This window comes from Acanthaster planci, linkage group LG01 (assembly GCF_054643075.1).
Source record: "Acanthaster planci isolate LZ-2023a linkage group LG01, COTS_SCS, whole genome shotgun sequence".
In the NCBI taxonomy this organism is placed as follows: domain Eukaryota; kingdom Metazoa; phylum Echinodermata; class Asteroidea; order Valvatida; family Acanthasteridae; genus Acanthaster; species Acanthaster planci.
The window spans coordinates 30,261,960-30,284,748 of NC_141777.1; the positions used below are offsets into that span (position 1 = coordinate 30,261,960).

Here is a 22,789-nt window from a genome sequence, read left to right on the forward strand (position 1 = left end):
GTGTTGTAACTTTTTCTCCTCTGTCATTTTGTTTATGTTTTTGTTGTCAATTGTTTCGGTTGAAACTTGGAAACAAGCTGACAAAATCTGACCTCTCGTAATGTCATCAAAACATTTCTTAACATACGCCTCCAGTACTGAGTAGTTCGCGCTAACAATGGTCACGCCCAGTGACATCGCATTTTTCTACAAGTTCAAAAACAATGCATTTGAGTGAGATGACGGAAACGAGGTGTACGGATTTTAAGGTTTGTGGAATCCTTCACAGTCAACAATTAACTGGAAACATCCCTTGGTCTTTTGTTTTACCTTGGAAACATGACTCATCAGATGCAAGGATATAGTATGGTACAATAATAGGCCTCCGATGCAGTAGCGTGACTCCCCCCAGCAAAAGTGCCCAACAATGGAAATTCGAAAAATGGGAGAGGGATTGCTAGGCCCCATGTACATACACTTACAGTCCTTAACCTTACAACAAAACGGCGGAAGCTTTTGTACTTTTTCTCTCAGTACTTTGACATGCATCAATGTACTGTACAAGTACATGTACAGTCATCTATCCTATATAATGTTTTGGTTATTCGGAAGTTCGAAAAATACCTCGAAATCTGCCCCTTTTTCTCCCGATGGGAAGGTGGGGGATGATCCAATAAATAGCCCATTCCTTGATCAGAAAGTGTTTGGGGGATATACCCGTCACTCCTCAGGATTTGGGCCCCTTCGATGATTGTCTAACCATGGTCTAACTTTTGTGGTCTCGGCCGGCAATCAAGCGGTGAAATAGTGGTTCCAATTTACAGTTGTGCTAAGTGCAGTGTAGATGGCGCTGGAGACTGGAGGTGATGTGTTAACACGAACTGCAAGCTGGAAATAGTCAGCGGGATACGAAGACATTATCATATGTATCACAGATCACGTTCGTTTCACACGCAGCTCAGCTAGTAGACCGTCACAACACGCAACGGATCCGATAGTGACGTGTATTACGGATTTGGGACATTGCGAAAGGCTGGGCCCAGCATTTCTACCCCGCCCGTTTTGCCCAAATTATCACCAGCGATGAGCTATAAAATGGAAGAGAGTATCGATGTGTCGTGATTTTAGTATCATCGTTTTTAACAACGGAACCGGCCGTATATTCATTACTGATTTGTGAGTGAAAAACCGGCAATGGACTGTGGCTAGTGGTGCACTGCATGCGGAAGTATCTCAGGCACACTGTTCATCCAAACAAGCTACACACGCGGTACGCTGCGGTGTTGCGACTGAACACGTAACCAGCTGGTCAAAGCTTGCTCGGCACCAAATGCATTGATTTCTACTCGAATAGTAACAGCCACTCTTCCCGCGGGATTTTTGAGGCTGGATCCCGCAGACCAAGCCAAGAAAAGTCAGCTTGTGCGACTGTGAATTGCACGATGCACCGTGGGAAAACGAAAACTTCGAAGGTGATTCTAGTGTTTCTGCTCGCCTAAGCTCCACTGGCAAATCGGATAGTTGAGTAAAGTTTGGCCGGAGATTTCACTAGGAAAGAAGTAATCATCTTCACTCGAGAGAATTATCTGATTCATCTGTCTCCAGGTTATAATATAGGCCACCTCGCGGTCAGCAGACATCATGGGGGCGAAGTCGACCAAGATGGGCCATGTTATGGGCAAACTCTCGGACTTCCTACACGTAGATTGCCGTTTCTCCATGAGCGGGGACAAGGAATCGCGCATTCTCATCCTAGGTCTCGATGCGGCCGGTAAGTAGCCTAGGCATTAAAAGGCTCCTCCTTACAGTGTCACGATGCCTGACTCACAGTGTCTTGAGTTCAAGTGACAGCTGGCTCAGGAATGTGTTTAAGAAATCTCAGACGGCCTTGAGTAATGCCAGACAAATCTGCGACATTGCTGGGTTATACCATGGCCTCCATAGTTATACTGTACTGTTTTATTGGTTTTTTTCTTAGATTAGCTAGAACTTTTGATCTTGTCAAATGCAGATCTCTTGTTCAGTTTATCCACTTTGCTCGTCTCAAAAACAAACAAGTGAGAGGTTTAAATGTCATTAAATCCAGGGCAATGTAATATGTTGCTGCGAAGCAAATTTTAACCGAGGTTGTTATTCATGCTGAATATATTATAAAAACTCCCTCAAATGGAATTGCTTTTACTGTTGTGCATTGTGTTGGACATGTTTGGTACGTTGTGTCCAGCTATTCATCAGATGTTATTGTGACTTAAATTCCAATCTAAATTTCGAGGTTGCTCGATGTGTTGTTCAAAATTTTCCTCTTTGAAAAAATTGCAGGATAAATCGACCACCTCCGCAATGTTGGTCGGATTCTGTGAAAGAATATTCAAGGACTCTATGTCACCTGCGAGTCTGGCCAGGCATAACGATCTAAACCGAGGATTTCCGAAACCTGTTTTTCCCTAGGACGCGGTCTGGCTCAACACTCTGTAAATCGACCCTCGGATATATTGACATTTCCTCCAATTACATGTGTTGAGAAGGAAGACAACGGTCCTACCACAAACTGAAAACACTCTCCGTTTGCTTGCTTGCAAGCATGCACTTTAATCACTCTGATCGCGTCACTTCCCAATGCTATTCCTCGAAATATACTTGAAAGGGAAATGCAGTAGAGTTGTCGTTCAAAGTCACGATGTTTTTAAGCAACTACTAGGATTTGCAGAAGGCTAAACGTTGATTTTCTGTTTGTTTCCTTGTTTCACGGCCACCTTCATGAAATCTTCGTGACGTATACAACTTATTTTTATCGATAACAAGCAGTGCTCCCCTGCACTTTTATAGCAGCAGTCAGTATTCTGTTCTTTTCCCTTTTATGTTTATCTCTGACCCTGTCTGACACCAGTCTTTTTGTGCACACGCTCGAATCCACAGAATGGCACGATGCAAGATTTGTCGTTTCAAATCGTTGACAATACGGTTTACCCAATAATACACGGTCGTATCGTAAATTATGGAATGCTTTCATGGCCATATGATAAATGTAAGTTGTGGTAGCTTTTAGCTTTTTTCCCGTAATTTTTTTCCCTCACGACGTCCACTTTACGCACGGTCTCTTTTTGGGTCAGAGACTATTATCAGAGCCCTTTTGATCAAGGTCATTAAAACGGATATGACGAGGTCCTTCGTGAGAAATTGATGATGGTCAGGAAGAACAGGCTTGACAAACGTCTATTCGCGCGGGCTTACCCCACAAACGCCGAGCGTTGCACTGTGGACAATGGTCAGCAAGAAGACGTTTGTCGGGAAGACTACCCGCATTTTTTTTTCATTCTCTAATTACCGAGGCTTCCTCCGTGCTCTAACCAACGGGAAGTGATGACGGGATAACGAATGGAATTTTACTCACTCGAGTTCATCTGGAATATGTGCAGAGAGATGTGGCGGCTCGTGTGTACATGTATTCAAATGCGTACGTGTTGTACCAGAATGTTTCAGGCACGAGGGGTTACGTCTTATGAAGAACCCGTTTCTTTGCTTGAGTGATTCATGTTTTCGTTCAGGAAGGCAACATTTTTTCCCAAAGCAAACCTGCAGCCCCTCATATGTCAGCCAGTCTTTACCACATTTTGAATGTGTCAAAGATACTCAGTGCATCTATCGAATACAAATAAATTCCCCAAACCCGCACATAATGAGGCGTTACGAGGGAACGATCAACCTTCTCCTCGGATGCACGGCGCTCGGAGCGAACCCACGTTTCGCCGCTCTGACCTCGGTCCGTCCCACGAGACGCGCAGTGTAGACAAGCTGGCCTGAGGGAAACCTAGCGCTAGCTAGTCATGACTCATCCTGGTCTTATTGAAGGTGATAGCAATGAACTGTGTCTCCCTTTAAGATCTTGCAATCGGATCGGTTCAGGCACATACAACAGGAGTGGCAGAGCCGAACGGGCGATGATGCAAATACACGGCAACGGTGTCACAGTCCGTTGCTCATTTCACCCACTTCATCTTCCTTAATACCCGAGTGTACTTGTTTGCATCACCATCATATTGGCAGCATGCAAAGCCAGTGGCTTAATGAGCTAACACCCGACAGTTCAACCATGGAGCTATAAAAAAGCTTTTTTTTATAGCTCCGTGGCTCAACAGACCCAACCGTGCGCGTGTATCATCATGTCAACTCATCGTCCATTCATGACGGGTTGAATTCATCGTTGACACGAATACTGCAATCGGGGTACAAAATTGGTTTATGAAGGCATTTTGAATGGTATTATCTTCATTCTATCACCAAGAGGATTGTAATTAGATTAGTATGTGTAGAACCATGCTTGTTTACAAAGCTAGCGGTCTCCGTCGATACGTTTGCTGTATTGCAGTACGGGTCAATATCCGAATGCTTTTGGTTTGTTTTCGGTCACTTTTCACATAACGCTGAAAATTCAAAATACTATACAAAAGTACAGCGGTCATACAATTTACAAATTAACCATTGCCTTGAACCAGGATTTGATGAACATGTTATTGGCTTTTATTTAGTCTTTAAAAGTGAGATTTAATGGGGGCCTACTTGCCGTTCTTTAAAGTCTCTCTGCACAAAGAGGCTCGAATTGTACGAAAATTAACTCTACCAATAATTTTATGAAAGCAAAGGATCACTTCCCCGGTAGTGTTAGGAATGTCATGCTAGCTATCTGTTGGACGTATAAATCACGGTAAAGTATGCCAGGTTTGTCTGAAATGCGCCTAATGTGCCCACTGTGACGTAGTCATTCCTAAAAGGTAAACAGTTCACCGCAATGGACGGCAAAGTTAAATATGGTGAAAAATGACAGTCGGTGGCTTAAAATAGAAGCATGGGGCTATGGGTTGTCGACAGCTGAAATAGGAGGTACCGTGAATGTGTGTTCAGTGGCACGAACAAGACTTTCATTGTGGAATGCTTGAATACCGCAGGCCGCTGGCGTGACTGCTGTTCTTCAATTTTGGTCAAGGCGTACACCTTGAAAGTGTAAATAACAAACATGGAAGATTGCAGCGGTCTTTCCTTTCTACTCAGGGGCCTGTCCTGTAATGGCGGAAATGAACTACTGTACTCAATATCTGACCTATGAGCAATGTGTTCATAGTACAGGGGTAGGTCTGATTGGGTTTATTCTGTTGTATGATTAATTTTTTGCAGCGTTGTTCGTTCAACTTACATCGACATTTTCCTGATATCCTAGAAATATCAAGCGCACCCAGAGGGTACTCCTAACTTCCTAAACGTATTTCGACGTTGGCTCTGTTTTTAGCAATTCAAATACATTTTTTCACACGAATCATGTAAGCCCCACACACAATTTTAAAGTGAATAATTCGTCTCGTTAAACGACGTTTTTAATCACACATCCAAAGACACAAAACGTGGCCTCTTATCGATCAACAAACCGGTTACTGACTTGCAAACCAACTTAGAGACCAACCCATCAACAATTAATCAGTCGACAAATTTGTCGACTATTAAATTAACTGACACTGACACACTTTTAATCAACTTTATCAACCCATGTTACCCCCAGGAAAGACGACTATCCTGTATCGCGTCAAACTGGGAGAGGCGGTCACCACTATCCCCACCATAGGCTTCAACGTGGAAACAGTCACTCCCGTGCCCAACGTCACCCTTTGTGTGTGGGATGTTGGCGGACAGCAGAAGGTGCGAGCGCTATGGCAACATTACTTCTGTGAGACTCACGGTGGGTAAACCAATTGGAATTTTCTTTAGGGAAATCTAATCGAAGAGGTGGTAGTTCCTTTAATAAATTGTTTATCTGCTGAATACAGCTTACAGGAAGATAACTTGGAAGGAAAGTGCTTGGTAAGTGCGAGGAACACGGTTGGCAGCATTGGAAGTAATCGTTCATCGCGTTTAAAACGGGTAGGCTTGCTTGCCTAATCTGCTCTTGGTGATTAATCATCTTTCATGCTTTCCTGATTTTTTTCAAAGGCTTTCTCAGTCGATCTTATTATTTACTTATTTTGGTTACAAATTAAACCATAACTTTATACCAGTAAGCAGGCCTATATATCTTTTTTCCACAAAGCGACGTTTCACGATTTAGGCCTATCTCAAAAGAAACTCACTCATTGAAAAAGTAAAGGATTTTTTTTGGGGGGGGTGTTGGGTTGAACATTGATTTTTATCACACGTTGCAATTCAACGGGCACGCACCACATGCTGCAAGTGACAACAACCAGATGCTTCCGCCATTGTGATTAACTGTGATAAAATATGACTCCAAAAATATGGCAAAACCGAACTGCCAGCTTGGAGAATGATTCTAGAAACTAAAACAGGGTCTGAAGTTGCATATTAAATGGATCAGTGGGTAAATTAAATCGACAGTCTGTACGTGCGTAGTGAAATCCTTTAGTTTTTGATTTGCGCATATCCGGTAGCGTTAACATATGGATGGCTCACTGGCTGTGAGGTGAACCGAATCATCCATAAGGTAGAAAAAAATTTCTATAAAAGATGTCGTCTTAACAGGATGTTTGAACTGCTAATCGGTCTCTAGCGAGTTTCAGTATTGCACAATTCTAAAACCAACTCCCGATCTTCGCAGATTGCAAGTAGGCCTACGATGTGCAAAGTACATTGTACTGCAGAACTTCAGCCTCATGGTCGGGGAAACTGAAGGAACCTGCGTTGATCATAGGCACTATAAGCAAGGCCACTAGCTGAACACATTTAAAACATTGGAACAAATTTCACTTTACTGTGCAGGAAGTTGGAACACAGCGCAATCTTAAAGTCCTCAAGTTGATTGCTCCAACACACAGCAACGAGGAAACAAAAAACATGTTGAGTTTCATACATGTATCTGTATTACTATTGGATGTAAACTCGATAGACATGTTGAAAAACAATGCCAAGCATGTATTAGGTTCAAAGACGTAAATCTCGCAGTATTTCGATTAACTAGCGTTGAAAAAAATCAGTGGTTTCATAAATAGCGCGCTTTTCTTAATTTTTTTTAAAAAATCGTCACTATATAAATGATAAGAAAATTCTCTTGACTTGTTTTTCACGCAGTAGGATTTATTTACAAATTTAAAAAGAAAGCGAAAAGGTCCGCTGCTCTGTTTACAAATAGACAGAAAACCTCTATTTAGTTTTGTTTCATTCAGTGCTCCCTTCTGCAACTTTGGAGTTGTAAGATTCTAGCGGAACTCTTCCCACCGCTTGTGTAGTCAGTCGGTAATCTTTTAACCCAGTTTACGCCGAAAGGCTCACTTATCATGTCACGCACCATCCGTCTTAAGTACATCAATTTTGACAAGATGCAGGAAGCATGATTTATCTTAGGTTCGCGCATGTCACCGTGACTCAGCGCCAAGTGCAGATGCGGTTACATTCTCTGCATGTCTTACTCTCACCAAATATTGGTACAGCGAAAGGTCGACTGTAATTTGGTCCTTCAAGTTCATATTCGTGTAAATCATAGATACCAAAAATGTAACTTGTTTATGAGGATCTTCCTTTCGTTCGTGTCACAACATGTGGTTTGCCCAACAAGACGCCACTTGTCGCCATTGTATGAAACATGTCTGACCGTAATTTTCCTGCACGCCTATAGCTTCAGCCACCATGTCTGTTTTCTTGAATCTAAATTTGTTTCAGTTGTGGAGACCCACATGTACATGTACATGATGTACAGTGACATGGGGGACTGTCGCAGTTTTAAGTACGGTTTCATTGGCTTTATAGGCACCAGAGTTCATAACGTTCAGACTTGATGGACCCTTTGATTGCAAAAACTATATTATAGCAATGATAAGGAGCCAGTCCCAGTACATCTATCCTCTAAGAAGCACTTTAATACATGAAGTCACTGTATTCAAAGGAATGGGAACGTTTCCTTTTATTTATGTGAAGTATTTTACTCCATAAGTAATGCTGAATAGAAATGAAGAGAACTGAGTTTGGATCACTGTGAAAAAAATAATCAGTCAGTTAGTCCAGCTCTATGTCTAAAATGACCAATTTAAATTAGTCAGACAGGCCAGGACTAAGTTCGTCAAAGATAAGTCAAGTTTGACCAAAGTCAGCCACTGTTGACTTAACTGTAGTCCTATCTTAAGTAAGTCATCGAGACCCGACTTACCTATATTATGGAGGAAGGACACAGAAGGAGTTTCAACTCCAGCACTCAATGAACATCGCCGCCCGGTCAGACAAACAATAGTAAACATTCATGAGATGCCCGATTACTGCCTGCAGCTTAGCCGTAAAAGTGGGTCCAGTAATATCCTCGCAACATTTTATGTTTTTTTTGCAGTTAACTACAACTTATTACCTTGAAATAGAAATAGCGAAAAATCTCTAACATTAGATCTACTTTCGCCATCGGGAATACATTTTTATTTTGATTCACTGTTCCATTATCCATGCAATGTTTCTAATTTTATTTTGTCTCTCTAAAACATCAGTTTTCAAAGTCTTTTTACTAATTTGGCTGAGACTGGCCACCAACATGTTGACCACCACATAAATAATGCGCTATTTCATCACAAGGAGTAATCATGAGATCTCATAAAATACCTTTTTATATAAATGCTGTAATAAAACAATGACTCAGAGAAAACACAGTATCTTACAAATAACTTGGCTATTTATTCCCAAAATAACTCCAGAAGAAAGCGTTCGATGAGGGCAACGACTGCACATGAACACTCAGGGCCCATAACCCAATACAAGCAACTGTTGTCAGATCATACCAAGCACCAACGATGACATGAATATTCAACTCAATATACTGCGGTACACAACGTTAATTAAGCATGTCAACATGTTAACGATGCAGATTACCAGCGAAAAACTGCGACGATGATTGTGAAACAGGTGGTACTGCGCTCTGGCTATGGACACGGTTGGTCCGGGCAGTTCAAACTCCTTCTGTGCCCTTCCTCCATGCCTAGTATTTTAGATTAATTTTTGAGCACACATGACTAACTTTTTTTTACATTGATGGAACATGTATGTCCACTTTCAACCAGTTTCAATTGAAGCTTGGTCATCACTAGTATTCATTAATATCGATATCCAGCTATGCGTCTGTTTTGCTTCCAAAATCTGAGGTGCAAGCCAGCGATTAAATTTATTAGCATTTCGTATTCGAAAGTTCCAATTTAAACTCCTCGTGTTGTCAGTTTTACATTCTGCAGCGTGGTCCGTGCATGGACCAGGAACCAGTTTCAATGCATATACATGTATTTATCAGAGAGTATTTGAGGAAATGAAATCAAAATAGCAATGTATTTTAATGGCAGTGATAGGATTACGGTTATCGATGGTTTTCAAAAGTAAATTTGGAGGAAGGGGGAAATTGATTATTGACGACAGGCGATGGGACGCAGCAATTTTTTTTTTGGTTTGAAAGACTAACGGCTTAACAAGGAAAGTTTATGACCACGCTTCAAATGAGTAAGCTTTCCTGGAGTGGCCTTAACATTTTCGAGTTGCACACAAGCGTTTCATATGACTCACAATCCTTGGCAATGTCGGAAAAAACCACAGGCCTTAATTGAAAAATAAACCGATACATGTACACCAAAACAAAATGCAAGCCAAATTATGTCATGTAACTCACAGCCAACCGTACGGCTGACGGAGCCAGAACAGGAACTGAACTGTCTTGCGGTTCAGCCCAAAATATATAAACCATTTCCGTGTTCCTCGTACAGTATTTTACCCCTTTACCGACAGTATGAAATATTCAACTGGAAATACAGTTCACTGAGTCTGCTTGCATAGGTCATGATTTACATCGATTTTTGAAGTACATAAAAGGCAGACTTGACATATCGTTATCGCACCGTTAGAAAACAACTTGTGTTCAACCAAAACATGTATACCTTACATCAAGCTTGCATGCCAGTGAAACACTTAATTGAGACAGCATCACTGCAAGCTGCGGTAAACTTGGGGGGGGGGTGACTAGAAATATGATAAATGGTGAGCGGGCCTTGCAGGCGCGAGATACTTTTATGGGGACACTGTCCTCTTGTGACCCGGACCTCACGGTACGCTTATTCGTTACATTAGGCTTCCCTAGATTGAAATTCGAGGTTGTATTGTGTGTGTCAATGAAAACTGTTGGAGTATGTTCGTTGTTTTTTAAATCGACTCGATCTAAAACCTCCCGAAAACTGTTCAAATAATAGCCTACCTCTCAAACCCGATTATTTTGAGCATAGATCTAGGAAGGAGGAACATAGTAAAGCCTTGTATACTTAAGCCTTATTTTAGCCCTTTCTTGGACTGTGATGTGGTAGATAGTCAGTGTCCAATTTAGAGTTAATCGTATGCATTGAAGAATATGAACCTCTTTTCATCTGGACGAATACAAATTATTCCGCTTTCCTGTTTAAAAATTCAGTCTGTAACCGTTAGCTGCATGTGAAGCGGACTTGTCATTATGCGCGCATTATTGCATCACAAAAATGCAGGATTGACATGAAAAATAAAGTTAGGAGATGACATACATATACAGCTATTCGTCTCTTATCGCCAAGCCGTCATGCACAGAGACCTCAAATAGTACATACTGATAACCATTGAGGTCAGATGCCGCTTTTGCACCAAGAACGATGACCCCATGTACAGTACATGTACATGTAGGCCTACAGCGTGGTCATTTTGGAAGGAGGAAATTAAAGGAAATATCTGTTTAAACATATTTTAAAAAAAGAATAGTCACCGTCTGATCTACTCCTGAACTAAATTTGGATGGAAATTGAAGGTATTTCCCCGGAAAGAAATCAGAGAGTTGATTACTTAAATATGCGCTGTTAAATGAAACTACGAACATGACAGATACATGCAACTGTATGGCCCGTTTCAGAACAGTCGAGCCACGCTAAAGACTTTGGCTGCACAGAAGTTAAAAACCATACGCAGAATGATTCTTGATTTACAATAATGTCTTTACTCGTTGGTACAGTGCTCCTTTTTTAGATATGAGTGATGCTTCATTGAACGCGTTAGACTTTGTCTTCAAGTTGTGACATCACTTTTTGTTTCCTTCAACGTTGACGTTTGCTCTATCGTTTAGGTTTTATCCCCAAAGAATGCCATTTTACCTTATTAAAAAATGCAGGGGTTGTTGCTTGTGTAAATGCACATAAAAGGTAACACAAAGTCCTTATCTTTGTAGGCGGTTATATTTTGCCTAACAAAAAAGCGGGTTTTAAAGGCACCACGAAATAGAAATATCGTATCGTAGAAAGCCTTAAAATTGCACCTTTGGATTTCTATTAACGTAATTTTAAATTTGTGGTTTGCAATTCTGACCCATATTTTGGAGATTTTTGGTTTATGCAAATTAATTTGAATATTCAGGGCTATGATGTCACCAAGACATTGAAACTCAATAGCTTCTTCCCTCATAATTCATAATTATGCACGCATGCGTAGAAATGGCCTTGGCGGCCAGAAGTGTGAGCGGGCCATTAAAAATGTACAGGGGTGTGACTTTGGTGATCATTTTCCTTTTTGGTGAATTTTTAGTGCTCTGTAAAAAGACTTTATAATCGTAATTTTTCCTGTGGGCACGAGATCTTCGTTTCGTAGTATGGCCCCTTCCGTCTTTAAAAGTGGTATAAATTACTTTGTTTGTGTTCTTGGAGCCAACCTGTGCATTTGTAAAAACACGTACCGATGTTCAATGTACATGCATACTGTGCGTACATGTATGTACATAGCTTTCCATTGGACTTGTTCATAGTTTGGAGTAGTACCGAAAGAAATGGTATCCGGTTGTTGTGTTTGAGGTTGTACAGGACAAAGTGCAGATTCTAAAGTGAAAGGGATCTGGTTCTTCAGATTTGTCAAGTTCAGAAAGCAGCGAATAAAATGGGTACAGTACCGACACATGTTCATGTGCATTAAACATCAGTACGTGTTTTTACAAATGCAGAGGTCGGTTCCAAGAACACTAACGATGTAGTTTACACTACTTATGATGGAAGGGGGCCCCGCTAAGAAACGGCGATCTCGTGCGCACAGGAAAAATTACGATTAGAAACTAACGATTTAACGGGATTTTCTGAAGAAAAAAACTGAAGAAAGCCAGAAAACCTAAGGGAAAGAGATTATCAAAATCGCACCCCTGTACATTTTCAATGGCCCGCTCACACTTCTTGCCGCCAAGTCCATTTGTGCGCATGTGTGCATAATTATGAATTTATTAGTGAAGATGTCTATGCTGCATTGATTTGTGCACAGAAACTTTCTAGATTTGAAACACTGCTATCCTAGATGTAATTTCCTTTGGCAATTTATTGTTGATTAAGTACATGGCATTAAAGCCAGCAACAACCTTTCCACTGAAATGTTTTCAGACAACATATTCGGAAAAACAATTTGAACGTGAAAACATGCAAACTGAACCATGTTTTCCTGGATTTACATCAAAGCCAAAGCGCCCTCACTTGTCCATAAATGATTGGTCAATTTTGAATGTTAAACAGTGCACTTTTCAGTTCATGCAACTCCTAAAAGGATGTCAAACAGTCTTTATACATTAAAGAAGAGTGCAGAGATACACAAACACTGCTTCTAAGAAAGATCCGTTTCATGGATTATTTAATGTTGTTTTTATGATTTTTTGTCTAAATGAAGTCTGACCTTTTTGCGTATGCGTGCATGGGATTAGGGACTTCACTTGTACTTCCGTCTTACAGCTGTCTCAGTGCTTTCATTCACACATCTCCCTCCCAATTCGTGGACAGTGCAGTGACACAACTAAACCCGTGAGAATGAAGTGACCAAGGCCATCGTCTATTGTTGGCATTGCTTCAATAATATCAACAATCATTTTCCCCTTTGTCCAGGTCTGTTTCCCTTTCGTGTTTTTGGCCGTTAGACAATCTACGGTTAAAGGCACCGTGGCAGTTTTTATCCTCACAAGCAAATCCCAGACCGCTACGGAATTTCATTGCTTCAGTCCGTATCAATTGTCAGTATGCAGGGTCAAGGTACATTGCAAAAACTGTGGTGTTAAAATCAACTCTTTTTGGTGTTTTCAGATGACCACACCATAGAGTGTTAATTTAACACGGTTGGTGTTTGATACTTTGCGCACCTATAAGTGTTGCATTACACTGGAGGGTATTAAAAGTAATACCAAATAACACCCAAATTTTTTACACTAGTGAAAAGTATTGTTGTAGTCCTCTTTAACACCCCAGTTTTTGCACAGTTTGGCATGTTTACGTGGCTTTGCAAGCATTAACTGATGAGAACCACTGAACCAGCTAGCCACGAATAATGCACCTGCGGGGCGTGTGGCTGGTATGCATTATTGCAAGGCGAAAACTCTCTGCATAATAGTGTCCAGTATTATTCTGAACTCTTCAACACCTTGATCGTAATGGACCGCATTACCATTGCGATCAAGGTGCTGAAGAGTTTAGTATAATAGGGGTATAATAAGCCTCGTCCATGTCCATCTACATTGTACATGTAGAACCTGGCGGGTAAAGATCTATTACACATGAAATCCATGGGCCGGTTTCAATCAAGCTGGAAGTGCACGGGCCATTTGTGACCAGGAAATGTCACAAAGACTGGGCTTTTGAGCAGGCGATGCACAAAACACCTGGCTTATTTGCCAAGATTTTTTTTCTCGAAAGGCTCTGGGATTTTCAGCTTGCTTCAGTTAACTTCGCGTAAAGGTTAATCTTGCAAACCGACCCCTCGACGTACCGAAACACTCCCACGTCTCCAGTGGGGGTAGGGCGCGCCTCCTTTCCCATGACACGGAAGGGCAAGACTACGTGTAAATTCACCAAAACATTATACCATTGGATCGTACATGTTCCCTCGCACCCAGCATCTGCTCCCCAGATCAAGGTGGCAAAATTGGAGAGACGAAATTCAAGGCAACCTTTCCTGATATGTCCAGTCATTTTCATCAAGAGTCCAAAGCATTGTTGTAGCAAAGATAAATACGAAGAAAAGTCTGATGTAGATATTTACGATTGAGAACTCTTTTTTTTTAATATTACTTGTCCATGACGTGACATGCTGCTGCAGAGTTAAATATGATTCCTGTTGAACTATGCTGTACCAAAAAGATTTTGCTTTGTAGAACGAAACCTACATAATTTGTGAGAAAAAGTGCGTGTTTTCCTTCGAAATTCCCCGATGCTTATTGTAGACAGACTTTTCCTTGCCCCACTTTGTATATACTCAGGTTGCAGAAGCCTTCATGTCATATAGTGCCATGTACATGTACCTGCATTATTTTTTTTTCGATCTGAAATTGTACCTTTTCAAGTCGTTTTTTACATTGTACAGTGACCACTTAATGCATGGCAGTGCGGGTGGGAATGGCATTTCATCTGTTATTCGACTCTCACCGCTGGCTATTTCCGGACTCAGCATATAACCCTACAACTTTCATTGAAAATCCATTGTGATTTGGGTTCTCAGAGTCTCAGTTGCAAGCTTTAGACAGAATTTTATTACCAGCTGCCACATACCTCATATGTCCGTATCAGAAGATTATTTGCTTCAGGAATTGAAATGTGCAGTGAGTAGTTTAAGTAAAAGTGTTGGCGATTTTCCTCTGGTTTAGACAACTGGACATTATGCAAGTATATAATTTCTGACTTTTTCACATGAACACAAACATATTTTCAGCCGGCCTCTCAACTCCAATTGCTGGATAAAACCATTCACAACCTGAAATAGAAATCGATTGACTCGTGATAAGAAATCGAGCTGCAAAAATTTTTATTATTCGATAGTCACTGTATACTTTAGTTGTGTACACACGTTCGAGGCTGTTTTAGAGTGTACATTGTACTTTGAACGGTATTTGTTTCGCTTCTGAAGTCAGCTGCAGGCTAAGGAAGCAAATTATTGTAGGGCCTGTTGCTAGTATTGAGGCAAAATGGAAAACAAAAAGAAAAGAACGAAAGCTTAACAGTGTAAACAATGACAGAATTGTGTCAATAGAATGTCAAGCGCTAGGATTTTCGATTTGGGTGTATGTAAACGTCACTCTAGTTCCCCAATAATTTTGTGCATCTGAACAATCACGTGAATTCAGGGAATTCGTGTGTACATTGTGTATGTGTGCTAGGTTTTTGTATGGATGTCCGTTGTTTCCTTGGCCTTGCTCTATACACGTGATTTGATCTGATGAAGAGACGCAGCATTGTCAAAAGTTAAACGTTAAATATGGCGGTATGACTAATATAAGAAATATCCTGTGTGAGTTTTCAAAGATGTTAATCACGGCATGCTTTTTTCTTTATAACGTGAATACCAGGCCCGCAACATGAACGAGTGATACATTATCGATTCTCAGGAGAGAACGGCTTAAGGAGATGATGAAAGCTTAAGAACTACATCACTTCAGAATAGGGCAAAAGGTTCCGTCCGTCAGAAAAATCACACCAGACAAAAGTACATTTTGAATACAACTAAAGAAGGAAGGAATTGTTACAAACATTTGCGAACTTAGAGAGAAGTTTTCACACTGACATTAACGCGCTTTCATGTACATGGACAATCTCTGCGGTTGCAGAGATTTTTCCCTTTTACTTTTTAGTCTGATTTGATAAGTGTTTTCCTTCTTCCTCTGAATCCAGAGATAACAGAAAGCTAACACACGTAATATCCACGTTTTCCAAGCTTAAAAGGATTGCCATTTCCGAAATATTTACTTCCCCTTTATGTTGAGCGCACGCAGTCAAGTGTGGATAATTGTTATGAAATCACTCGGGGGGGGGAACAATTAAGCATGACTCGGGAAATAATAAATAGACTGCTCTGGTAAAAAAATGGGGAACATTATGATGAATCGAACAATGCAGTGGGGTTCCCCCTACGGTAATCTATAAGATAGAGGGGATTGTTGGCATGAATATTCCCATGACTTTATGCCTCGTCACCAACTGTAGGCCTATATGGGTATATCTATGGAGTGAATTTCTTGCATGGTAGTCAAGGATGTGCCAAAACTCGAGCTCTTTCGAGAGCTCTGCTGTGGGGTTGAATTTCAGGTACACATGTATTCCGCACGGTATTTTTTTCCCGCACAAAGCCTGGTTTACGCTATCGATGTTTAATGCAATGAAATATACCGGTAACCACTATCTCGCAGTAGAGCCGTGTCGGAGTGGGCTATAGGGCTGGTGTTGTAGAAGTTTGGACTCATTAAAGTAGATATTCATTGTCATTCATGCCACAGTGGACACACAAAAAAAGAGACTCGTCACTCACCTGTTAATAGATTCATGGTGTATACGTATTTCAATAGAGCCTCAAATTTTACACGACACCGGCGGCCACTGACCCTCTACAGAAGGGACCATAAGGCGAACTTTCCAGGCACAACCTTGTGCAACTTTTTACTCTTCTACAGGGTGCGCTGAACTAATTCAAGCTCTATTGAAAACAGTGTAAAATCAACAAAGTTTGGAGCCCCATGGCAGGCAACTGAAGTCCCTGAGGCCTCTCAAACAAAAATCAATGTGTTGTTTGGTCCTTCAGATTTCATTTGATTTTCAAATTTTAATAGGTTAACCAATGAATTTTTAAATTATCCGCCAAAAACAAACTCACCCGCCAAAAAGTTAACGTTCGCAAGTCTTCTAAAACAGTCTTTTTTTCTGATGACATCCGTCACCTTTCTCAGGCTCTGACAAATTTTCAATCACATTTTTGTCTACCGTTACTTAGAGCGGACCAAAGAAGGTTTAGCTGATCCAACAGTTTGGATTGGAAATCCGAATCCGAAAGACATAATTACATATCGACAGTTTAAAATGAGAACAGACAAAAATGTCAGTGCTGTTGGTGTACTTGTGAAACATCATTTTTAATTTACCCTTAGCAGATCATATTGCACGTTTCTCGATAAATTGCGAATAACATTCCCGCAGCTAGCAAATTGGTCCCCTTTTGAACTTGCGTTTTGTATTATATATCAAAATTACACTGAATTCTGTAAATTCCCGTCAATACGAAGACTTTGACCATCCCTTGTATACCTCCAAAACTGCGCGTGCTTTCACAGCACAGTCTGCATTACATTGTCCGATTTTGAATGACTGACCTTGTGTGACTGAACATAAGCCTTTGTCAGTCACCATGGCCCAATACACCTTAACCACCTTTACGTTTTTCGTGCCACATTTTGGCACAGATCATCAATCCAGAAAATAGTCATGCTCGTATACGCAGTTGAAAAGAAGACTGACACAGTCACTTGCATTTGCATTTTTAGTTTGGTTTGGCACTCCCGCTACAGTCACGGTATAGCATGACATAATCATACTCAAGGTCCAATCCACACCGTTTGTTCACGTTTTATCAATGCAGTGAAATATTGATCGCATAAACGTTTACATTTAATTTGCCCAGCATGGTCATTTAAAAAAAATCACGAGCTACGTACGAAAAGCCTACCTGTCCTCTTTTTTCAAGGAAAGACATGTACAGTGTAGAATTTCGCTTCCGACCGTTAATGTCCAGAATTACCGTTCCTGGTTATAACCATTATGATATACCGTAAGGAAAAAGTTTTTTCTGGCGTGTTTTGCGAAATCCTGTTCAAAAAAGCATGGAATGGAATGTAGTATTTTATGTCGTTTAGATAACAATAGAAACTTATAATTTATCTGCGATTTTTCTCACAAATCTTTGTTGTGTAGCTTTAAAAGATTTTAAGATTTTTTTCTCTTTTTTTGGGGGGGGTTCGAGGATTATACAGTTTGCGTTGATTTGCCTGAGAAAGTTTGCTTAATTTTTTTCTCGCGTTCTATATTTTTCAGGACTTATTTTTGTTGTAGACAGTGCCGATAGAGGGCGTCTCTGGGAAGCAAGAGACGAGTTGTTTCGAGTCGTCAACAACCCTCACATGACGAAGAGAATTCCAGTCCTCGTTTTGGCCAATAAGCAAGACTTACCAGGTAGGCCTGACAAAATTACAAGAAATTTTAAAAAAGGTTTAACCTCGTTCATCGCCGTTAGCACCTTGCATAACGGGATTTTGAGAAGGTCATTAAACTTGGGCCAGTACTTGACCGAGTGGCAAAAATGGGACGAGTTGAACAGAGACCAAACGCGCTGTGCCAAGTTTTCATTGTTATTGTGTCAGTCTCTATCGGTTCTAATGTCAGATGCCAAAGTTGCAGTAGCTTTATCAAAAAAGCATTTGAAACTGGTAATTTGATCGGGGGATACTCTATCTCGGAAAAGGTGTCGAATACAATTCTGACGACTGCTGTTTCTGAAAATAAAGCATAAGTTTTAACGGACGGGAAAGACCCTCGCAAATTATCTAAATGTACAATGGTGAAACAATTTGCATGACGAAAGCTTTGGTGTCCACGAACCTCCTCGTACCGTTTGTGTGCAGTGACGGCATGTTTGACTCATAGAGCAAGTGCAAACGAGGTTATGCTGTGTGGATGCAACGTGCAACGTGGCTTACCTCCAGAAATATGTTTTCATTAACAAATTAATCACGCAAACAGTTTGGAATAATGCTTTGCAACTAGATTGAAACCGTAGACCTCACTACCTGTCTTTCATTCGTATAATACCCAAGCTGAAATGAAAATTTTCCCCTATACCTGCTACCGATGGCAGCAACTTTTTTTTATTTCTGAGTTTTCTCATCGGGTTAGACAACAGTTAAGTGTTTGGTCATTCAAGATTCAGTGACTGACCATCTACATCTGAATTATCGATGAATGTTCTGAGCGACAAAAATTATGGACTGACATGATCAAACCATTCAAAAGGACAGTTAACTATCATAATAGGCCTATCCAATTGAATAGTAATTTGTCACCCCGTATTGATTTCTCCTCTTTATCCTTATCAAAAAATTGCCGGGTTCGAGTGAACACAAGTCGAATTTATGTAGAATGAATACAGTGTTTCTGTATTGTTCATTAATTTCATGCCGCGACCCGTGCATACCAAACTTGAGAAACGCAGTACCCAGCTGTTGTTGCCTACCATGTTCTCATAATTTCCCGTATGACTCATCATCTTCCCAGGTGCCTACAATGCAGCCCGCGTTTCCGAGGTGATGGATCTGCAGGCTTTGTCCGAGAACCACCCTTGGCAAGTGATTGAGACTCAGGCCAGCACAGGGGAAGGACTCCACGAAGCCTTCAAAACTATGGCCAGAATGGTCAAGCAGTTCCACAAGGACTCTAGCAAAGCGGACATTGCGAGTTCAAAATCCGGAGACGCAACGGAGGTCTGATGACCACTGCGTCGGTGGCGCCAAAGTAAAACAAAAAATGGCATTGCTTAAAAGTGCTCTTCAGTGTTGGTGCTATTTTGAACATAGTGCACGTTGTCAGATAAGTTATGAGGACTGCACCGCTAGATGATGATGCATACACCATCCAATCAAAATGACAGTTTAGTGAGACAGGCGGAAGAATGTAGTTATAATGAAAGCCGTGCGCTGTTGGGAGCTATTTGGTCGTTTATAGGCCTATGTAACATGGATCGGGATGGCGATCAAAGTGAAGATTGCAGTGAGCATGGCCCATTGAGACTTTGTAAGAAAGAGGTTCACGTTGGAAGGCTCGAAGTCGGTCGGATGTTGTGACTTCCGCTCGTCGTCGCTCCCGCCGGCAGACAAGAACTGTGCTGATCTGCAGTGAAATAACTAAATATCCGTATAACCATCTTGAAGATGATAGGAATCTTCTTCGCCATTTCGTTTGTGGAAAGGATTTATTGAAAGAGGAGACTATCCTTGTGGAAAAGGATAGTGTTGTCGCAATATAAGACTATACGTTTAGCTTTGTAGGCCTACGTGTTTAACAGAATGAGCTGACGCTTTTGGATGGAAGAATTCTTCATAATAACTGACCAGCAACCATATTTATTGTCACGCATGTAAACCTGCGGTGGTCACTGTATCATCTAAATTGTCTAAAATTGAGTCATGCAACACATCCTTTTAGGAAATAAACATGTAAATCCGTCTGTTCTTGTGGTCTGCCTACCTGCCCCCAAAAGCCTTGCCTGCTTGCTGTGTATACACGAAATATCTCGAAACGAACGGAAATAAGCTCATAATAGGTTTTACGTATTTAGATTCCCACCAATTTTCGGTTTTTTTTTCGAAGGTAGTGGTTTTTTATTGAGATTTTCCTGGTGTGCCTGATTGTAGTTATCTCTGGCAAACTGCAGGGGTTGACTGCAGATGGTAATTATGTGAGAGTTAATTAAATGTCAGATATCAGCTCACTCAGCTGTTCAAAGTCTTCAGTTCTTTGCGAGATGCCGCTGATAAATGATAATTCGAAGATGGCAATCGAAGATGGCAGCGTTAATTATTATCCCAGTTGTCACAGTGGTATATTTAGCGGTGTGCATTCGGTTGATTTAAAATGCGTGCAGTGAGCAAATGAACATTTCGGTTGCCCTAGCCAGTATGTTCCGAGGGGCACATTCAAAGCCACGGAAACAACTATGGCCAAGGTTGTGCTTGTTTTTTTTTACCTGAAGCTGACTTATCAGACATGCACTATGACAGAAGATTATACAATGCACCTACATGCCTTTGTGCAATACGTATTTGGCGGCAGCTGACGCCCATTGGGAAAGATTACTACGGTGTTCCCTCGCATAGTTTTGCTTAAGATATCAAGTGCGTATCTGAAATAGACTTCTTTCGTTTACGGCCAAGTCTTATTTGTCTTTGGCCTGCATTACTGACTGGTAAACAAACTATGGCTGACAGTTAGTACAAACGCAAAAGAATAATCCACAGTGTTAGAAAATTGCACGCAGCCATGAAAGCACCAAACTAGTATATACAGTACATGTACTTATACTTAATCAGTCAAAATAATTAAGGTCCCTTTTTAAATGGGGGGGGGGGGAACTCTGCATTTTGAAGTGACCCTTCCACCAACCAGGGTGATATTTCTACAAACCTTGGCAATCCATATGAATAATAGGCAATTTGAAAGTGGTCTCTTAATCCATTTCGTCATCTTTCAAGTTAAAACTTCATTTGCTTATGGCATGTAAACTGCAGAAACTGCACAAGTACATGTATACCTATGCACAGAAAAAAAATTACACTGTTCTCATGTGCAAAATACATGTATAACATATGATACAATCATTTTACCCTAAATTCCCGTATTATAGTCGTAATTTTTCAAGCAAATCATTCTGATCTGTGGAATATTTTTGTATATAAATGGACTCACGATATTGTAATTGCAGTACCTGCTATCAGCGGCCCCACTGTATCTTAGTGTTACCTATTTTTTGTATAAATTGTGTAATGTGGGGTTTTAATCTTCGAAACCTCGATGTCACATTTTAATTCATAGCAAAGTAATGTCTGTTGTGTATAATATGACATGAAATATATTTTCTCAAGAACACCCCACGCGATGATGGTATACTGGCGTAACAGTATTTATTGTTTAAAGAAAACGACATATAAATTCAGTTTTAGACAAGAATAGGTAAAAATCCGGCAGTTTTAATTAAACGAAAATAGTTACGCGTGGGCCTATATTGTTTGAAAATCAAAGCCAACTTTAACAAAAGGTCACCATGTCGTTAATGATGCGGGTGATTATTCCATGTTCACCGAATATATGAAAACGGAATGTGTTGAAAGGTCTGCAACAATGAGAATATTGTTATAACAATGGTGACCTCAAAACTTTAAAGAATTTTAAGCGAAGTCTCCTCCAGGTTGCGATGCGTCAAACAGATACAAATCCAAAGTTTGCAAAAGCAGATCTGCATTGTCAAAAAGCAATATTTGGCATGGTTTTGAAACAAGTTTGAAATAGCTGTTACTTACGCGCTTTTTGCAAGTGAACGGTGTGTATCTATTTTTGTGCAGTATTTTACTACGAAAAGAGTGTGATGTCGAGTTGTTTCACAGTATAGCGACCCTGAATAGAATTTAAAACGTGATGAAAGTCACCGTCGATGCAAGATTTATCATGTTTTAATACCTCAAAGCTGAAGTCTGATTATTTTGTATTTATGTATTCAGAAGGAGCGACCTGCTTTCAGTTTGTGTATTTAAGCGCTTCATAACCAGTGAAAGTTAAAAAGAAAATTATAATATGTAATTTGATTTATCATGTTTTGGGGGACAGCTTGGACTTTGAAAGTTTCGACCCTTGCACTTTCAGTTTAACTTGGACAAATGCATTAGCGTGGCGTTTTGCAAAAGTTCTATTGTTTGCGCAGAGCGCTTTGAGGTGAGCGTGTGCTCTTTAATAATTCTGTACACATACTTGAGTTACAGGCTTTTATTCTTTTATGTTATTTATTAACTTATTATTTGTTATAAATAAGAACTCTTGGATTACATGGTTGGACACTTTTAAGCCACCATCCATGGAAAGCTCGAGACTGAGGCAACGCCTTCCCAAGTTGTCTGTCATGTTATCCAAAACTGTGATTACTGGTTTATGTAATTATGTTCACATTATAAAAGTAAGCATGGGAATTCATTGTTTTGTATATAAAATGTCAAAGAATTTATACAGAATATCAGTAATTATTCCAATGTTTCTCTCATTTCACTGTGCTCCTTTGTTTTATTGTGAGATTAATAATTCATATTAAAAAGAATCAAAAACGACGAACCAGAGACATAGTGTGACCGGGCGGAAAGACTGGGGTTGGTAAGAATAGCATAATGAACAAGTCATGCCCCCTCCCTTTTTGCGTGCTGGAAAATTTGATTTAAGGGCTGTACGGCTTAACACGTACCAAAACTTGGTTTGATTACTATTCAGGC

At 40.4% G+C, this 22,789-nt stretch overlaps 1 protein-coding gene across 2 annotated transcripts; it reads left to right on the plus strand.

Annotated features, from left to right (window-relative positions):
- The first annotated feature begins 660 nt into the window (after window positions 1-660).
- LOC110983187 (uncharacterized) lies at window positions 661-22,537 on the plus strand. Of its 2 annotated transcripts, XM_022242235.2 has the most exons (5): window positions 661-1,451; window positions 1,585-1,750; window positions 5,528-5,704; window positions 17,802-17,939; window positions 19,038-22,537. In XM_022242235.2, the coding sequence occupies exons 2-5, from the start codon at window positions 1,621-1,623 to the stop codon at window positions 19,247-19,249; spliced, it is 657 nt and encodes a 218-aa protein (XP_022097927.1). In that variant the 5' UTR covers window positions 661-1,451; window positions 1,585-1,620; the 3' UTR covers window positions 19,250-22,537. The 2 variants fall into 2 exon arrangements, with proteins under 2 accessions (XP_022097927.1, XP_022097926.1); XM_022242234.2 differs by having other exon boundaries at window positions 662-1,750.
- The last annotated feature ends 252 nt before the right edge of the window (window positions 22,538-22,789 follow it).

Coding starts and splice junctions, on each gene's coding strand:
- LOC110983187 (XM_022242235.2), top strand. CDS start 1,621: ATGGGGGCGAAGTCGACCAAGATGGGCCATGTTATGGGCAAACTCTCG. Junction 5,705..17,801: donor TTACTTCTGTGAGACTCACG/GTGGGTAAACCA, acceptor TATATTTTTCAG/GACTTATTTTTGTTGTAGAC. Junction 17,940..19,037: donor CAATAAGCAAGACTTACCAG/GTAGGCCTGACA, acceptor TCATCTTCCCAG/GTGCCTACAATGCAGCCCGC.